Here is a 16,284-nt window from a genome sequence, read left to right as displayed (position 1 = left end):
GCAACGCAGGTCCCTTCTGAGGGGGCGCAGGGCTGCAGGGGGCTGGAGCACGATCCCGCTTTGGACTGACACACCTCGCATTGCAGGGCTCTCCCTGGAGGATGGAAAAATCCCTGCTCAGTGCAAACCCCGGCTCTCCACCCCTCCTCGGGCAGTGCCTGGGGGAGAAATACCAGCAGGAACCAAGAGGTGGCGCTGTGGTGGTTGTTACCACCGATGCCACCTCACCGAACGTGTGGGCAGGTAGATCTTGGAGAAATTCCATCTGCTTTTGCAGGAGTTTGGCCCAAGTCCCTTTGACTCGCTGTGTGGGGAAAGGCATCCTGCCAGTTGGTTATGTGCATCCTCATCAAAGCTGTAGACAAGTCTGTCTGCTGCCTGAGTGTCTGTGGCTAGAATAAATGTTCAGCTGCAGAGCTGGCGATCCGGTAAAAGTCGTGTGTGTGAACAAACCCCACACGTCTGTACAGAATTACACTTCTCTATGGAGTGGTTTCTGCCTGGCTTTGGGGTGAACCTGTCACACACACACACACACACACACACACACACACACACACACACACACACACACACACACACACACACACACACACACACACACACACACACACACACACACACACACACACACACACACTCTTGCTGTTTGAGGACTCTGCCTCTCAGAGTAACATTAGCTCAGCCATGATCAACTTCCTGGATCACTTTTTGTCTGGGGTCCTGTCAACTGTCTTCTTCCTAATTTCATTGGTGATGGTTAACCCTTTCCGCTGATAGCGTCACACCTCTATCCTGCATGCAGAAAAATCTGGGCTGGCTGAAGAGCTCCCATGATCATTCACTCTTTCCTGGGAGAGCTTGGGAGAGTTTCATTTCATTACGTGAACATAATATTTTAATTGAAGAAAGAAAGAAGATTAATTGGTCCACTTTGGGTTTTTTTCGGAGCTTTCATCTGTAAACATCACTTCAGCCTCAGAACGCCTTCCTCTAACTTTGCCAGGGTCCCAAGTGGTAGGAAGGGAAAATTATCCCCATTTTATAAACAGGGAAACTGAGGCACAAAGAGGCGGTGTCAGACCCAGAGCCATGAATATAACCAAGGAGTCCTAGTTGCTGCTGACTTCCAGTCCATTCTACAGCCACCCGCTTCCCTGACTGGGGGACAGAACCCAGGAGTCCTGGCTCCCAGACATCACATTAGACCATGTGAGTCAGTGTGATGGTGCAGCAGTGCCCCCTCCTGGCCAGGCAGGGCGTGGTCCTGGCACACCGAGCTCAGGGTGGCCCTCGCTGGAGTCCCTGTGCCCAGAAATCTGCAAACCCCTCTGCTGCCCAGCCCTTTTCTCCCTTCACTCGCTGGGCTGGCCTGGGGCACCTACACCCCATGAGAGACCCCCCACTCCCCTCTCAGAGCTGGGGAATGAACCCAGGAGTTCTGGCAGGAATCTCAGCACTAGGGGGCAGGGGAACGTTTCCAAGCAGGATTGCAAGGGGGCTGGGGGGCGGTTTCCCTGATTTCCTGCTCCTCGTCGGGGAGCCCCATTAGAGCTGGAGGAGGAACGAGGAAGAAAACGCACAGACGGACTCAGACCCCGACCCATCACCCCAGTCTGACCCGCAGCCGCTGGCCAGGCCCCTCGCGTGGGCTGTGGGAGCCCCAGGCTCCAATCCCTGCTCTCCCCAAGTCAGCCGGGGGACGTGGCCCCGGGTTTTCCTCTTGCTGTTTTTACCCACAAATTCCATCCTGACCCCAGAATCCGCCATCGACAGCAGCATGTTTCCTGGATGAAACCACCCCACCCTCCGCCAGTGTCCAGCTCCCTCTGCCCAGGGACGGACGGGACTCACTGGTGGCCAGGAGAGCGGCAAGCAGGCAGAGGGGCAGGGGTGCCCACATGGTGCCAGGCGTTTGCTGCAGTGACCAGAGCAGCAATGGAGCAGCTGTTGTACTTATGTTAGACAGGTTGGCAAATACTTGCCCCAGGGGGTCAGCTAGGGCTGTTCCATGACATCCTGGTGGGCCCGGAGGTGGGACATTTCAGAGTCCCAAGTGCTGCAAAATCGTCCCCCGAGGCACATGTCTCCCCTGCAGCGTGTTCCCACCCACCTTCATGGCTGGGTGAGCTTCGGCCTCACGCACCCACAGCCCTCCTTCCCCAGGGATGCTCAGCCAGCCCACACCTTTCCCCCGGCCTCCGGGGTCTCGCCTTGGGGGAAGGGGTACAGCCCAGACTCCTGGGTTCTATCCCTACTTCTGGGAGGGGACTAGGGTTGGGTGAGTTAGATTGGGGGCTGGGCTAAGAGCCAGAACTCCTCTGTTCCCTTCCCTAACTCTGGGAGGAGAGTGGGGGGCTGCTGGGAGCTAGGACTCCTGGGTTCTATTCCTGGCTTTGAGAGGGGAGTGGGGTTGTGTGGGTAGGACACTCTGCACGGTGGAAAGCCCATATTCACCACCTTGGTGTGGTTGTGACATGATCCGTACAATGTCTGTATTGCGAGGGGTCATTTAAAAACAGTCTCGACCTGCTGAGCGTTCCCGTGCTGGTAGGTTGTGGGTTTCCGAAGGGCTGAAGTCTTGCGGGGTGTGTTACTGAAATACGCGGGGAGAAGCCCCAGACGGCCTTCCAGTAGCAAGAAAGGAGCAACCATCACGGGCCAGGCAGGCCCATCAAGGACAATCCACCCTTCCAGAGGCTCCTCAGAGAGGGCATGTACGTCGGGTGGGGTGGGGGGCTGGCTCCCAGGTCACAGCGAGGATCTTTCTGGCACCGGAGGGAGTTATAAAAGAGGGGCAGCACATCACCACTTGGCCTCCCTCCTCCCCCATCTCAGCGCAGGGAGGATGGTCTAGAAGACAAGGACTTCGACCCAGGGAGACTGGTCCCAGGCTAGGGGGGAATCCAGCCCGTGTACTGAGACCAGTCACTTGCCTGTAGCATCACGCTGAGAACAGGCATTTGCATGGCACTGGTGTAGCCAGTGTTGCAAGATATTTACCTGCTAGATGCGCTAAGGATTCATATGTCCCTTCAGGCTTCAACCACCATTGCAGAGGACGTGTCCATGCCGATGACGGGTTCTGCTCGATAACGATCCAAAGTTGAGCCAGATGCCATCAGCAGAAGGTTGATTTTCTTTCTCGGCGGTTCGGGGTCTGGAGTTTCCACATCGGAGTGTTGCTCTTTTAAGACTTCCGAAAGCATGCTCCTCACCTCGGCTCTCTCAGATTTTGGAAACCTTGGGCCGAGTGCTGTAGCTATCTTTAGAAATCTAACCCTAACCCTACCGCGGTCCCTGGGCTGGCGGGGAGCTGTGAGCCCCAGCCGGGCCCCATCCCCTTGCCCTGCTCGTGGGGGCTGCAATGCGCCTCCCCCTGGGGCATCGGCTGCTGCTGCTTCTCTTTGGGGGGGGATTGCGATTCCCTTTTGTGCATTGGCTGAATAAAGTGAGTGGTGGGGTAAGGAGCCGGCCTCTGTTCTGTGCACCAGAGATACTGGCAGGAAGAGAACCCAGGAGTCCTGACACCCAGCCCCACCCTCCACACACTCTAACCCACTCTTCTCTGAAAGCCAGGGATGGAACCCAAGAGTCCTGGCCCCGCCCACCTTTCAGTCTGGGAGTCCGTGGGGACCAAGGGCTGGGGTGAGCCTCTTGGCTTCTCCCTCTTCTGGGACCAAACCTCAGAGCCCCCCGAGCCCCTCAGAGCATCCCCCTGGTTGGACACTGGCGGGAGACGTAGACCCATCTGGAGTCCTGCACCCCCCTGTCAGTCTGGAGGGACCCTCCGCCAGCGGGTGTCAGACAGGAGGGTTTGGTTGATGTCTGGAACATGGCCTACAACGGCCTTAGGGCAGCAGAGAGAACAGAAAGTTACAGCAAAGTCCATCAGCCTGGGGGGGGGCTCTCCTCTCACACCCCCAGAACCCCAGTCCGGAAGCTTGTATGTGCTTCAGGCAGCCCACACGTAACAATGCCGCCTGGCCCTGCCTCAGTCCTTCCTTCTTCTTCCCAGACCACCGGAGTCACCTGGGCTCCTCCTCGGGATCCTCCGCCTAGCCAAAACTGGCTGGCTTCCTACTGGGCCGGGGTCGGCAGGTGCAAGGTAACAAATCACCAGGCTGTTTTCTGGGCTCCGGCCCCACCTGGATCTCTGGATTGTTGTGCAAAGAAAACCCCTTTCCCCGCCCCCTAATCATGCCGCACGCAGGGGAAACTGAGGCACGCACAATCTTCATACAAAATATTCTGAACAAATCCCACTTGGTCACAGGGTCAGGGAACGTAAAAAGGTTGAAAATCACTGGGCCAGCCATAAAGAGGGGGTGGGATGAGATGGGGAATTGCAGCGGGGACTGGAGCAGAGAGAGGAGAGGAAGTTCTCCTGCCGGCACAACGCTTGCACACAAGTGCTTATGTCGGTGTTAAGTCGTTTGGGGGTGTGTGTGCGTGTGGAATAGTCACGCCCCTCCCCCCCGAGCGATGTACATGTCCATGAAATCAAGCGGCCCCAGACCTGATTAAGGGGCCATGGTGTGGACAAAACCAAACTTTGTTTTTCCTGAGAACAGACTTTCCATCCCATGAACCCCGGCGGGAGACGGCTCTTGCACAAGAGAGGGGGCTAGAAGAGGAGAAAATGACCCCCCCCCATCTCTTCCTCCCTCTCTCCCTGCTAGGGTTGCCGGGGACCCGGGTTTTGACCAGAAAGGTGACCCACACCAGCACCTGCTCAACTCCCTGCATCACGCGTGGGCAGCCAGCCCCCATCGGGCTGCAGCCCCGGGAGCAGCGGGAGCCCAGCTGAGGCGGGAGGGAGCGGGGAGGATCCAGTTATGCGGAACGGGGAGGGGAGAAATCAGCGAGCGATGGGGGGAGCAGAGAGAGAAGAGCGAGAAGGGGCGGGGCCTGGAGGAAGAGGCGGGGCAGGGGTGGGGCCTCAGGGGAAGAGACGGGGCAGCGGTGGGGCAAAGGGGGCCGGTTGTCAGCAAGTGGAAAGTTGGGAACTTGCTCACCGCTCGTGGCACCCACCCCTGAGGGGCGCGGAAAGGAGCATTGGCCTGGGGTCAGGCCGGGTTTCATTTCTTTTACATTCAGAACCGATGCAGAGCCCGGGGGGCGCCGGGGCCCCAAACCGGCGGGCCTGGGGGACGCTGGGGCCCACCCTGGCAAGCCCAGGCACAAATGAACCCCTGTGGGGACTGGAAGGGGTCCTGGTTGCCTGGCACCCAGCCAGCCAGCCTGCGAAAGGGAGCAGGGAGAGGAACCTTTGCTTTGAACTCGCTTGGCTGGCGAAGGGAGGCATCACTGGCCTTTCACCTTCGATGTCTTTGTACCTGTCTTGGGGCATACGCGCCTGTGGCGCGGCACCTCCTGCTGGTCGTCCAGGGAAAGAGCTTTTTCCTTCCCAGACCCCGGTGCCCTTTGCCCAGAGATTCTGCCCACTGCAGCACCCCACAATCTGGGTCTCCCCTCCCAGGGGAACCCCCACCCCCTATCCCACATCAGGGGCTAGTGCCAGTCACCATCTAACCCCTACTCCCTGGGGCCGACAGCTGTCTGTAAACCACTCCTCATCAGCAAGGGGGTTAGGACCAGCTGCCCTTCTGCAGCCCCAGTCCCCTTTTGTGGGCCTTTAACTCCGCCTGCAGCCTGGGGCTTTGCTAGGCTGGAGCTCCCAGCTCCCTCGGCCCTTCCCCAGGCCTGCTCTACCCTAGGTACCCGCCTCAGCTCCCAGGCAGCCAGGTCCTTCGCTCCCTAAAAGCTAGAGTCTGTCTCTCTTTCTGGACCTCAGCCCTCTTATAGGGCCTGCTGTGGCCTGATTGGGGCGTGGCCCCACCTGTGGCTACTTTCCCCCAATCAGTCCAGCTTTTCCCCTGCCCCAGCCCTCTCCCAGGGCTGCTTTAAACCCTTCAGGGCATGAGCGGGGTGACTCCCCTGCTGCAGCACCCCAGGGTGTCCCAGAGACCAAAGGGTTAACACGGGCCCAGGCTGGGAGGAATAAAGGGACCGGGAAGCCGTGGGGCAGAGCCAGGGGCGGCTCTAGACATTTCACCGCCCCAAGCACGGCGGCTTGCCGCGGGAGGTGCTCTGCTGGCTCCGGTGGACCTCCCGCAGGCGTGCCTGCGGAGGGTCCGCTGGTCCCGCGGCTCCACCCAAGCCGCAGCTTCACCGAAGCCGCGGGACCAGCGGACCCTCCACAGGCCTGCCTGCGGGAGATCCACCGAAGCCACCTGCCGCCCTCCCGGCGACTGGCAGAGACCCCCGCGGCATGCTGCCCCAATCACGCGCTTGGCCTGCTGGGGCCTGGAGCCGCCCCTGGCTCTGCCCCACGGCTTCCCGGTCCCAGCTGCTGGAGGGGAGGGAGCGGCTGGCTGTGAGCCCCCAAAGGTGCAGGGACACAGAGCCCTGGGGCAAGGCAGGGGAGCACTCAGGGCTTTGGCGGGTGGGAACCCCTCTGACCCCGTCTATTTCCTTGGAGGGCCCTGAGCCGGAAGCCAGAGGAGTGGGCAGGGCTGGGATGCCCACTGGGCTACATGAGCCAGGGGCTGTGCCACATCTGGCCAGAGGGAGGCGCCGTCACAGCCCCTACACTGACCAGCTCGGGGGTTTATGGCCTGTGATCGCTTGGCACCTCCCTTCCCTGGTGCCCAGGCTCGGCCTCGTGCTTGATCTCAAGCAGGGTGCGGCTGGGACCTTCCTGTGGGCAGGCAGGATCCAGGCGCCTCCTTTTCCAGGAATCAGCGACGGATGCTCCAGGAGCGTGGGCTGGCCAGGAGGGCGCTGGGGGTTCCCACGTGTCTGGGCCGGGGGGTTCACTGCTGTCGCTCTGCAGTGTGATTCGCGGGGGGCTGGCTGCAGTGTAACCGGGAGTGATGGAGCCGGGGGGGAGGTCCCGCCCCTGAAATACTGACGGCAGCCGAAATGTTAGCACCTTAGCCGACTGCTTAATGGGTTACGCCGGCCCTGCGAGGGCCACACCTGGGTATGGAAACTGTATGGTGGGCCACGAAACTGGGGTGAGGGGCTGAGGGCTCCGGCTGGGGCTGAGGGGTTGGGGGTGCAGGAGGGGGCTCTGGGCTGGGACCAAGGGAGAGAGGGGAGGAGGGAGGGGGATCAGGGCTGGACAGGGGTTTGGGGGTGCAGGGGGGGCTCTGGGCTGGGACCGAGGGAGGGAGAGAGGGAAGGAGGGAGGGGGATCAGGGCTGGGACAGGGGGTTGGGGGTGCAGGAGGGGGCTCTGGGCTGGGACCGAGGGGTTCAGAGGGAAGGAGGGAGGGGGATCAGGGCTGGACAGGGGGTTGGGGTGCAGGAAGGGTTCAAGGGTGCAGGCTCCGGAGCTTACCTCAAGCAGCTCCAAGAAGCAGTGGCATGTCCCCCCTCTGGCTTCTACGTGGACGTGGGGCAAGGCAAATCCCCCCCGCGGCCCGGCTGCAGCGCTGGAGCAGGGCAGGCCCCCCCCACTCCCCGGCTGGAGCCCAGGAGCAGGGCCGCCCCCCCCCCCCCTGGCTGGAGCCCAGGAGCAGGGCAGGCCCCGCCCCCCGGCTGGAGCCCAGGAGCAGGGCAGCCCCCCCCTTCCCTCCCTGGCTGGAGCCCAGGAGCAGGGCAGCCCCCCTCCCCCCCTTCCCAGCTGGAGCTCAGGAGCAGGGCAGCCCCCCTCACCCCCCTTCCCGGCTGGAGCCCAGGAGCAGGGCAGCCCCCCCCCCACTCCCCGGCTGGAGCCCAGGAGCAGGGCAGGCCCCGGACCCCACTCCCTGGCTGGAGCTTGAGGGCTGGATTAAAACATCTGGCAGGCCAGGTGCGGCCCCTGGGTCGTAGTTTGCCCGGCCCTGGGCTGGAGGCTGGGTGTGAGCAACAGGGGAGTGGTGGCTCTCACCGTGAATCTCTCTAGGCTGGGGGGGACATGGCGGGTCAGGGGTCCAGCCTGTACGCCGGGGAATGGCCCAGCCGGGACACCCTTTGCACGGGAGGATAAAGAGGATAAAGAACAAAGGAGACCCCTTCCCCCTCCCCACCTGGGATATTGGACTAAGCTCTGTCCCAGGATGCCTGGGTCCAGCACAGATCGGGGCTGTAATGGGGCAACTTGTCCAAACAAATACATGCTCTCCGGGGAATTTAAGTTTAGGATCCCGGCTTTATTCAGTGCCTTGACTTCTGGAAATACATCGTGTTAAATCAGGGAGTGTCGGGTGTCAGGGCTCCTGGCTTCTGTCCCCGGCTATGGGAAGGGAGTGGTATGTAGTGGTTAGAGCAGGGGGGCTGGGAGCCAGGACTCTCGGGGGGCTGCTGTGGAACACAATAAGACTCAGCACTGCAACACAGCACATCACAGTCTGTGCAGAGATACACCCCACCCCTCCTCCCACTCTGGCTGCAATGGGATTTGTGTTGGGTCCTGACTCCCTGGATCTTTGCAAACGCGGTTCAGCATCATTATCCTTTGGACACAGATGGGGAAACTGAGGCACAGGTGAGTTGGAGGGAGAGGAGAGAGACCCACGGACCATGATGGCATCATCCAGCTGCTGGATGGATCCCCTTGGGGGGGGGTGACACGGGGGGGGGTGGTGTCAAGAGAGGAATTTCAGTGCCAGGAGCCCAGCCAGACAGGGCAAGATGCTGCCCAGGCCGAAGGGGCCCAGCATCCGCTGAGCGCCGCTGGGTGTGTAACACACAGTCTGTGTTATTTTGTAGGTGAACACTCCCGAATTCAGAATCTCTCCCTTCTTGAGTTCACAGGCATGCGGGGTGGCACACCCTTTGGCTGCAAAGGGTATCGTGATGTCATCTGTGCAGAGAAAGAGACGCTGATCAGACATGGGGTGTCCCGGCTCTGCTGAGCCAACATAACCCCCCCAACACAAACACCTGCAGCCTGGAAGCCCCCAGCCATGCATCTTTAGCGCCGAGTGGCACCAAGATGCCAACGGTAATTAGTAGGCTTCAGAGTCAACACTTTGTTGAGACAGAAAGGGCGTTTGTCACCCCCTGGGGGATGTGGGTTTCGGCCTGCCTGGAGACTCACTGCCGTTTGCGGGGTTCTCTTGGGTCTGGTGGGGGGGAAGGCAAATTCTTAACTCCCATTAGCTGATGGCTGGTGACATAGCACTGACCTAGGCAGTGGGCCTGGCTGAGTTACTCTGAATGGAGTATCAAGAAGTGGTCGCTGTGACACTGGCAGACCAGGTGCCAGCTCATGTCAGAGCCCCAGGCCATTTTACTCGTGTGTTAGTGTCGGTCAAAGTGATGGTGGGTGGCAGAACGGTGCATTTGGTATTGAACTGTCATGAAAACGAGTGGGACTTCACACGCATTGGTTGCACTGATCTGTCTCCTGCTTCGATGTCATAGCAAAGGTTCACACCCTGTAACCAACAGAGACGGGTTAATTCCAAAGCACGTGGCCCCTGCGTGTGAGGATGGGCAGTTAATGACCCAAAGCGGGTTCCTCGCTCTCCGCCATCGAAGGGAGAGCCCACGCAGGTGGGGACCCTGGCGGCTTGTTCTGTGGGAGCGGGAGCTGGAAGTTTGGCTTCAGGAAAAGATCCAGCGTCTCTGGCCGGCTTGGCGTCTAGGGGGGCAGAATAGCTGGGCGGAAAGACGGAGATTCCCCAGGGTTATTCTGGGCAGCCCCGAGCGACACTTGGGAACCTGGCAGGTTGCAGGGGTTACAGACTGACTTACCTGGGCGTATATTGTACCTGCTATAACCTCTCCAGAGCTCTCACCTCCTTTTACTAGCGAATAACCCTTCCGGGGGGTTACTGCAGCGTTACCTGCCAGCGCTGCCTCTCATGTGAGATCTACAGCACCAGCTCAGCTGGGGTGAGTGATGGGGAGCAACCTGCTGGGGGCTGATTTTTGGTGTAAGTGACCATTGATCATAAGTGCAGTTTGGTTGGGTGGCAGGAGAGAACTGGAGCGTCTCAGGGGACGGGCTGGGACTCCGCGGGGAGGCCTTGTCAGCAAGCCAGAAAACAGAGCCCGGTTTGAATACCCGGCGGCGGGCCAGGGCTTTGGCAGCACTTCGGTGGCAGGGGGTCCGCTCCAGGTCTTCTGTGGCACCAAAGGACTCCCCGCCACTGAAATGTCACCGAAGACCCCTGGAGTGGACCCCCTGCCACCGAAATGAACCCCCGCCACCAAAATGTCACCAAAGACCCCTGGAGTGGACCCCCTGCCACCGAAATGTCACTGAAGCCCCGGAGTGGACCCCCCGCCACCAAAATGTCACCGAAGACCCCTGGAGTGGACCCCCTGCCGCCGAAATGCCGTCAAAGCCCCGGAGTGGACCCTCCCACTGCCGAAATGCCACCGAAGCCCCCCGGAGTGGACCCCATTGCCGCCGAAATGACACCGAAGCCCCCCGGAGTGGACCCCCCCTGCCGCCAAAATGCCACCGAAGCCCCCCGGAGTGGACCCCCCATGCCGCCGAAATGCCACCGAAGCCCCCTGGAGTGGATCCTCCCACTGCCGAAATGCCACCGAAGCCCCCCAGAGCGGACCCCCCCGCCGCCGAAATGCCACCAAAGCCCCCCGGAGTGAACCCCATGCCACCGAAATGCCACCGAAGCCCCCTGGAGCGGACCCCACCCCCCGCCGCCGAAATGCCACCGAAGCCTCAGACCGCCGCCAGGTAAGTAAAAAAGAAAAAAAAATGAAAAAGGCGCCGAAGTCGCGGGGCCCTCTTAGGCACATGGCCCAATGCCGGGGAATCGGGCGCATCGGCCTAAGCCGGCCCTGCCAGGAAATCTCGCTTGATGAAATCTAATGGGAGAACACGCCATGCGCTCGGGGGGTCTGCCCTGAGACAGGCACCCATGGTCCTGGGCCGCTCCAGGCAGTGTGACGGCCACCCAGCCGGGTAACTGCCCCGGGCAGAACTGGGCATTAATTTGTAACGCCTGGCGAGGGGAGAGACGGCCTCCACGCAACAGCAACCGGAGCCCCGGGGCAGGTCACAGCTGTGAGAGCTGGGGAGCAGCTGGCCGCACGCCGCATGGTGTGGGCGTCTCTCGTTCTTCCGCCGGGAGGGCTGGGCTGGGCGGGCCCCGGGGACTGCAGGGCAGCTGGGGCCGGCTAGCTGAGCTGGCAACGACTTGAGCCTCGGCCGGACTGTAGAGGTGGATTTTGTGGGGTTGTGGGCCAGAGCAAGTGGGAGCAAATGTGGGGGGGCTCACCCCCCCTTCTGCCTGCGGTGCCACCTCTGTTCTGCCCCTTCCCCTGCAGCCCTGCCCCATTGCAGCCCCTGCCCCTGCCCCTTCCCCGTTCCACCCACCCCATTGCAGCCCCTGTATGCTCCCCGCCCCCGCACCATGGCCCCAAGACCAGAGAAGATCTGCCCCCCTGCCGGCGCACCTGGGGCTGCGGCAAGAAGCGAGAGCTGCTCCAGTCCTCAGGCCAGGGACCAGGGTTGGGGCGCGGGGGTGCCCATTTTCCAGGGGGCCTCAATTGGCTGAGGCCGCTGGGCACAGGCCCTGATGGCCTATTGGCTAATCTGCCATTGCCGCACTGCGGGTAGAGGCGCGGGCTGCCCCGGCTGAGCTGGTCTGGCAGGGAAGAGGGCTCTGTGTGTGGACGGAGCGGGGTTTGGCCTTAAGTGCGAGTCAGAGCCGTGTCCACAGGGAGAGGGGGAAGCCGGCTGGCTTTGGACAGGGGACCGTGTCCCCGAACTCGCTTGCAAAGGGTGTTGGCCCCATAGGGACCCTGGGGCTGAGCCTCGCACACAGCTGGGCCGGGGGCGTAGCCAGTTAAAGTGGGCACTGCCGGGGGGCTGCGGGGGCCTGGCACACTGGGAATCCAGGTCCTGGGCCTCCCTTTGTCCTAGTGCCGATGGGCCCGGACAGCCGGGGCCGGAAGGGATCCGGGACACGCGCTCACCTTCCGAGATCTGCCCGCTGATGGAAATGCACTGGCTGGCGCGGCCCTCGCATTGCAGAGTCTCCTTGCTGGAACAGTTGCCCCGACCCGGGACAAAGCAGATCGGGCACCGGCCTCCCGTGTAGACGGAGTTGATGATCGGCCCTGCAAGACCCCCAGAGAGCGGGTCGGTGGGGGTTGACAGGGCTGGGCTGGGGACAGATGCCTTCTCTACTTTGTTACCACTTACTTCTAGCACAGCAATAACTGAGATCAGGGACCCCCTTGTGCCAAGAGCTGCACAGAGCCCCCCCCGGCTCGAGATCAGGGTTCCCCTTTGGGTGCTGTACACCCCCTGCCCCAGAGCAGGGGCCCTGACTGCACTGGGCACTGCATAGATCCCCCCCAGCCTGCTACTGGGCGCCCCCCATTGTGCCGCCACTGCACCTCTCCCCCCCGGAGATCAGGATCCCTCCCATGGCACCAGATGCTACACGGGACTCCCCTCTTCTCCAGGAAAGAACCCTTGTGACACTCAGTCGGTGCCCGGGCCGCTGGGACCCAGCAGGGAGGGATGCAGAGATGTACAGACAGGAGTGAATGCGGCATTGCAGCTGTTCGTAGAGCAATTCCGGGATTGAATCTTCACATACACCCTGTTCCCAAAGAAGAGGGAGATGTTCCTGGGGCTGGCGGAGGATACACAGGAGTAGGAATAGCCTGTATTTTTCACAGATCCTGGTTAGAAGCCAAACAGTTACAAAAATTATTTACAGATGAAACCAGCGCCCCAAGGGCGGGTGATTCCTGGGAGCTGCCTCACCCCTTTTCCTGGAGTCCCAGGACAGCAGGGCCCATCCCAGCGTCTAGTCTGACCTGCCGCGTAGCCCGGGCTGGAGAATTCCCCCCTCCACGGGGCCCGATCACGTGTGTTTGATGAAAGCATCTTCCAGGAGGGCAGCCGGCCTGGCCTGGGAGATGCCGAGGGACGGCGCATCCACCAAGTCCCTGGGGATCTTGTTAACCAGCCTCCTCAGCACGTCTAGCCAAATACTTATCTGGCACCCATCACCATGGTCTCTGAACCCCTCGTCATCTTTAATGTATTATCCTCACAGCCACCCTGTGTGGTGGGGCAGGGCTGTCACCCCCACTGAACACATGGGGGAAACTGAGGCACAGATTCTCAGCACTACCTAACTCTTTGAAGCTCTGGGCCTAAGTGGCATGTCCCAGGTCACACAGGGCGGCTGGCAGAGAGGGGACTGGAGCCCAGATGTGCTAAGAACTAAGCACGCTCGCCCTGCCACGCCCACCACCAGCAAACGGTCGGTGCCACCCACCTTTGACCAGCGTGTTTTCCTCCCAGACACTGAGGCAGGAGCTCTGACCGGCAGGGCAGGGCAGGGCTGTGCTGGGGCAGGGCACCTACTCAAAGAATTTTCCCTGCACTGGTAGCAGGACTGAGGATCTGGTGAGGAGGGAAAGAACAATCAGTGTTTCCATTTTAATTTCTGGTGCCGCCGTCCCCCCTTTCCCGTCTGGTCCCTGCAGGCCTAGGGCTCACGGCGGTGGCCTCGGCTGGTTTGATCTCAGTGCCCCTGGCTGGCTGGCACGCCCAGGCCATGTGGTACCACCCCAGATATGCCCACGAGTAGCTAGCAGGCGAAAAGTGGCAGCGTTGATGTGGGTGGTGTGGGCTGGTCACCTGAGGACACGCCAGGCTCCCGGGGCAGGATCACGCAGCCACTGGGTGCGTCACCACTTCTAGGGCTTGTCACCGCTGACAAGTTACTGCGCTGAAAGTTCTTCACTCAGGGGTGTGAAAAATCACAAGAAGTTTCAATGTGGTAAAGCGCTGGTGGAGACAGGCTCCTGGCACCCAGAGCTACGCCCCACAGCGGCTCTGTCCCATGCTCTAATAGCATCCGGGGAGCAGTGCCTGGAGTCACTGCCTGGGATTGGTGCCGGCAGCAGCAGGGGGCACCAGCCGGTGTCTGCAGCAGGTTGGGGCGCAGAGGGATGTGACAAAGTGGGAATTTAGTTGCTATTTCTACCATGCCGTGGCGTGCCTCAGTTTCCCTCCGTGCTTTGCAAGGCTGTGCATGGCATGGAGGGGGCTAAAAAGAGGGAGGGCAGGAGACTTGCGGTATTTGGGCCACTCAGCTGTCTAGGGCGGGAGGAACGGGTTGCTCCGGGCCAGCTGGCACCAACCTTTGGCAACGGTGGATCGGGAGAGACAGTGGGACCCGATTGGCCAGGACAGTGTGAAGAGAAAGGAGATTCCCCCTCCCCTAGCTCTCAGCAGGAGAAGGCCTGGAACTTGGGAAGAAAGGGGGCTGCGGGGTGAGCTGCCCTCTGGAGAGACCCCAGTGCCAGGGAAAAGGGGGCAAAGTCCAAGGGCACCAGGCTGGCACGGGTGAGCCCTGGCGCTGGATGGTCTGAGCCCTGCCTGGACCTTGGCCTCTCAGTGCCAGGCTAAGGACGCTCAGACTGGGCGGCTGATAAAGCGTCGCATTACTTGGCAAAGGCTGCTGGAGGGCACCGCTGACTCCCCCTGGGACAGGAGCAGCCTCCCCTGGGCTGGATTCGCTGCAGGGAGACAGGGATCGCTGGTGCCAAAGACCCAGTGAGGCCACGAGCCGGCCGCGGTGGACCTGTGGGTCCGTGGAGCCCGGGGCACTAAAGGGGTCCCTCTCGGGGGACAGGTGTCAGGCTGGGCGCAGCCTGGAACCCGTGACAAGGGTCCAGTTCCTCAAAGCCGAACTTCAGGGCGCATTAGGCGCCCAAAAGCTTTGGGGAATGGGGCTGAGAGCTGGGAACTGCCTGATTTGGGGCCGGCTGGGCTCGGGGCGAATGGCACGTTATGTGGGGGAGGGTTCCCCTTCCTGTTTGTTCTTTTCTGTACCAGCCAAGCGAGGAGCCGTCCCCCACCCAACAACCCCAGCGGCTCCGTTTCTTCCCTGGTCGTTGAGTCTCTCTCCTTCTCGGCTGAACCAAATTTAGGAAATTACCTGAATGTGCGTTTCTGGGCCCAAAATGGTTGCCTGGTTCTAGCAGGAATGGGGGTGGGGGGCAGAGATGGGGTGACACCCTCCCACCCCTCCACTGAAAGCTGCTTTGTCCTTTGCCTGGCAGTGACGTGTTAACCTGCCCCCTCCCCCCCATCCCTCTGTTACCCCCTCCTGGCGCAGTCCAGAATCACTCCCTCACCCCACCCCCCACACCCCCTGCCCCTCCCTGAGTCAACCCATGGCTCCTTAAAACGGTTCCTGCCTCCCCTGACCAGCTCCCCTCTCTCTGGGCTGCCCCCCACCAGCCCAGTGACCCCTGCTCCCCTGGAGTCCCCCTCCCCACCCCTTGTCCATGGGCACAACCCCACTGAGTGTGCATGGAAACGGAAGTGTCTGATTTCTCCATCCAGCCTTCCCCCCACATGCTCATCCATCCATCTGTCCATCCATCCATCCTCCTACACATCCATCCATCCATCCTCCTACATGCCCACCCTTCCCCCATAAACCCATCCATCCATAATTCCATCTATCTCTCCACCCCTCCTTGATGCCCACCATCCATCCGTCCTCCTACACACCCACCTTTCCCCCCCCACAGTCATCCATCCATCCACCCATCTCCCTACACGCCCATCCATCCATTCTCCTACATGACCTCCATGAATCCCTCCATCCCCCTACACACCCATCCATCTGTCCCCCTACACCTCCATCCCTCCATCCCCCTTCATGTCCATTCATTTCCCCATCCTTCCCCCTGCACGTCCATCCATTTATCCATCCCCCACACATTCACTCTCCCCCACATGACCATCCATCCCTCTATCCATCTTTCTATCCATCTGTCCCTTACACATCCCTCCATCTATCCATCCCCCTACATGCCCATCCATCCCTCCATCCATCCCCCTGTATGACTATCTATCTATCCATCCATCTCTCTTTCCCTCAACCCATGCCCCATCCATCCATCTCCCTGCACTCCCATCCAGCCAGTCAGCCAGCCCCACACTCCCTTCTATCCCTGCATGCGCTCCGCCATCTCCCCACTTCCCAGAGCGGCTGTCCCGCTGGGATGGCCCTGTGTCTCGGGGACACGCTGGTGCCACGGCTCCCCTGGAAGCCAGACACGTACTTGCTGTCGTCTGGGCATCAGCCACAGCCAGGAGTGCAGTGAGCAGGCAGAGGACGCATGGGGCTGGCATGGCGCATGGGTCCCAGGAAACACAGGGAATGAAAATACCTCATGGGGCTGCTCATCACCAGGCACCTCCCAGTCTTTCGTGCATCCATCCCACCATCTCCCAGTGCAGTGCTGGGCAAAGTACAAGGTCGAGCTCAAATCTGGGGTCTCTGCAGGCCCCTGCGCTCTGGGGAATGGGGGTGGGGTTATTTGCATGCAG

General features: G+C 61.0%; 1 protein-coding gene across 1 annotated transcript; it reads right to left on the bottom strand.

Moving 5' to 3' along the window:
• Window positions 1-8,575: 8,575 nt before the first annotated feature.
• On the bottom strand, window positions 8,576-16,086 carry LOC115640584 (phospholipase A2 inhibitor and Ly6/PLAUR domain-containing protein-like). The gene is made up of 5 exons (XM_030543456.1): window positions 15,991-16,086; window positions 13,208-13,292; window positions 12,453-12,602; window positions 11,886-12,029; window positions 8,576-8,793 (listed from the first exon to the last, which is right to left on the bottom strand). Exons 1-5 carry the CDS (start codon window positions 16,084-16,086, stop codon window positions 8,576-8,578), a joined length of 693 nt encoding a protein of 230 aa, XP_030399316.1.
• Window positions 16,087-16,284: the final 198 nt, after the last annotated feature.

The sequence above is a fragment of the Gopherus evgoodei genome, unplaced genomic scaffold (genome assembly GCF_007399415.2).
Source record: "Gopherus evgoodei ecotype Sinaloan lineage unplaced genomic scaffold, rGopEvg1_v1.p scaffold_31_arrow_ctg1, whole genome shotgun sequence".
Classification (NCBI taxonomy): Eukaryota; Metazoa; Chordata; order Testudines; family Testudinidae; genus Gopherus; species Gopherus evgoodei.
This window is presented reverse-complemented; position numbering and strand designations above follow the sequence as displayed.

Coding starts and splice junctions, on each gene's coding strand:
- LOC115640584 (XM_030543456.1), bottom strand. CDS start 16,086: ATGCCAGCCCCATGCGTCCTCTGCCTGCTCACTGCACTCCTGGCTGTG. Junction 12,030..12,452: donor TGCCGCATTCACTCCTGTCT/GTACATCTCTGC, acceptor GGGGTCTTGCAG/GGCCGATCATCAACTCCGTC. Junction 8,794..11,885: donor CAGCGGGCAGATCTCGGAAG/GTGAGCGCGTGT, acceptor TTCTCTGCACAG/ATGACATCACGATACCCTTT.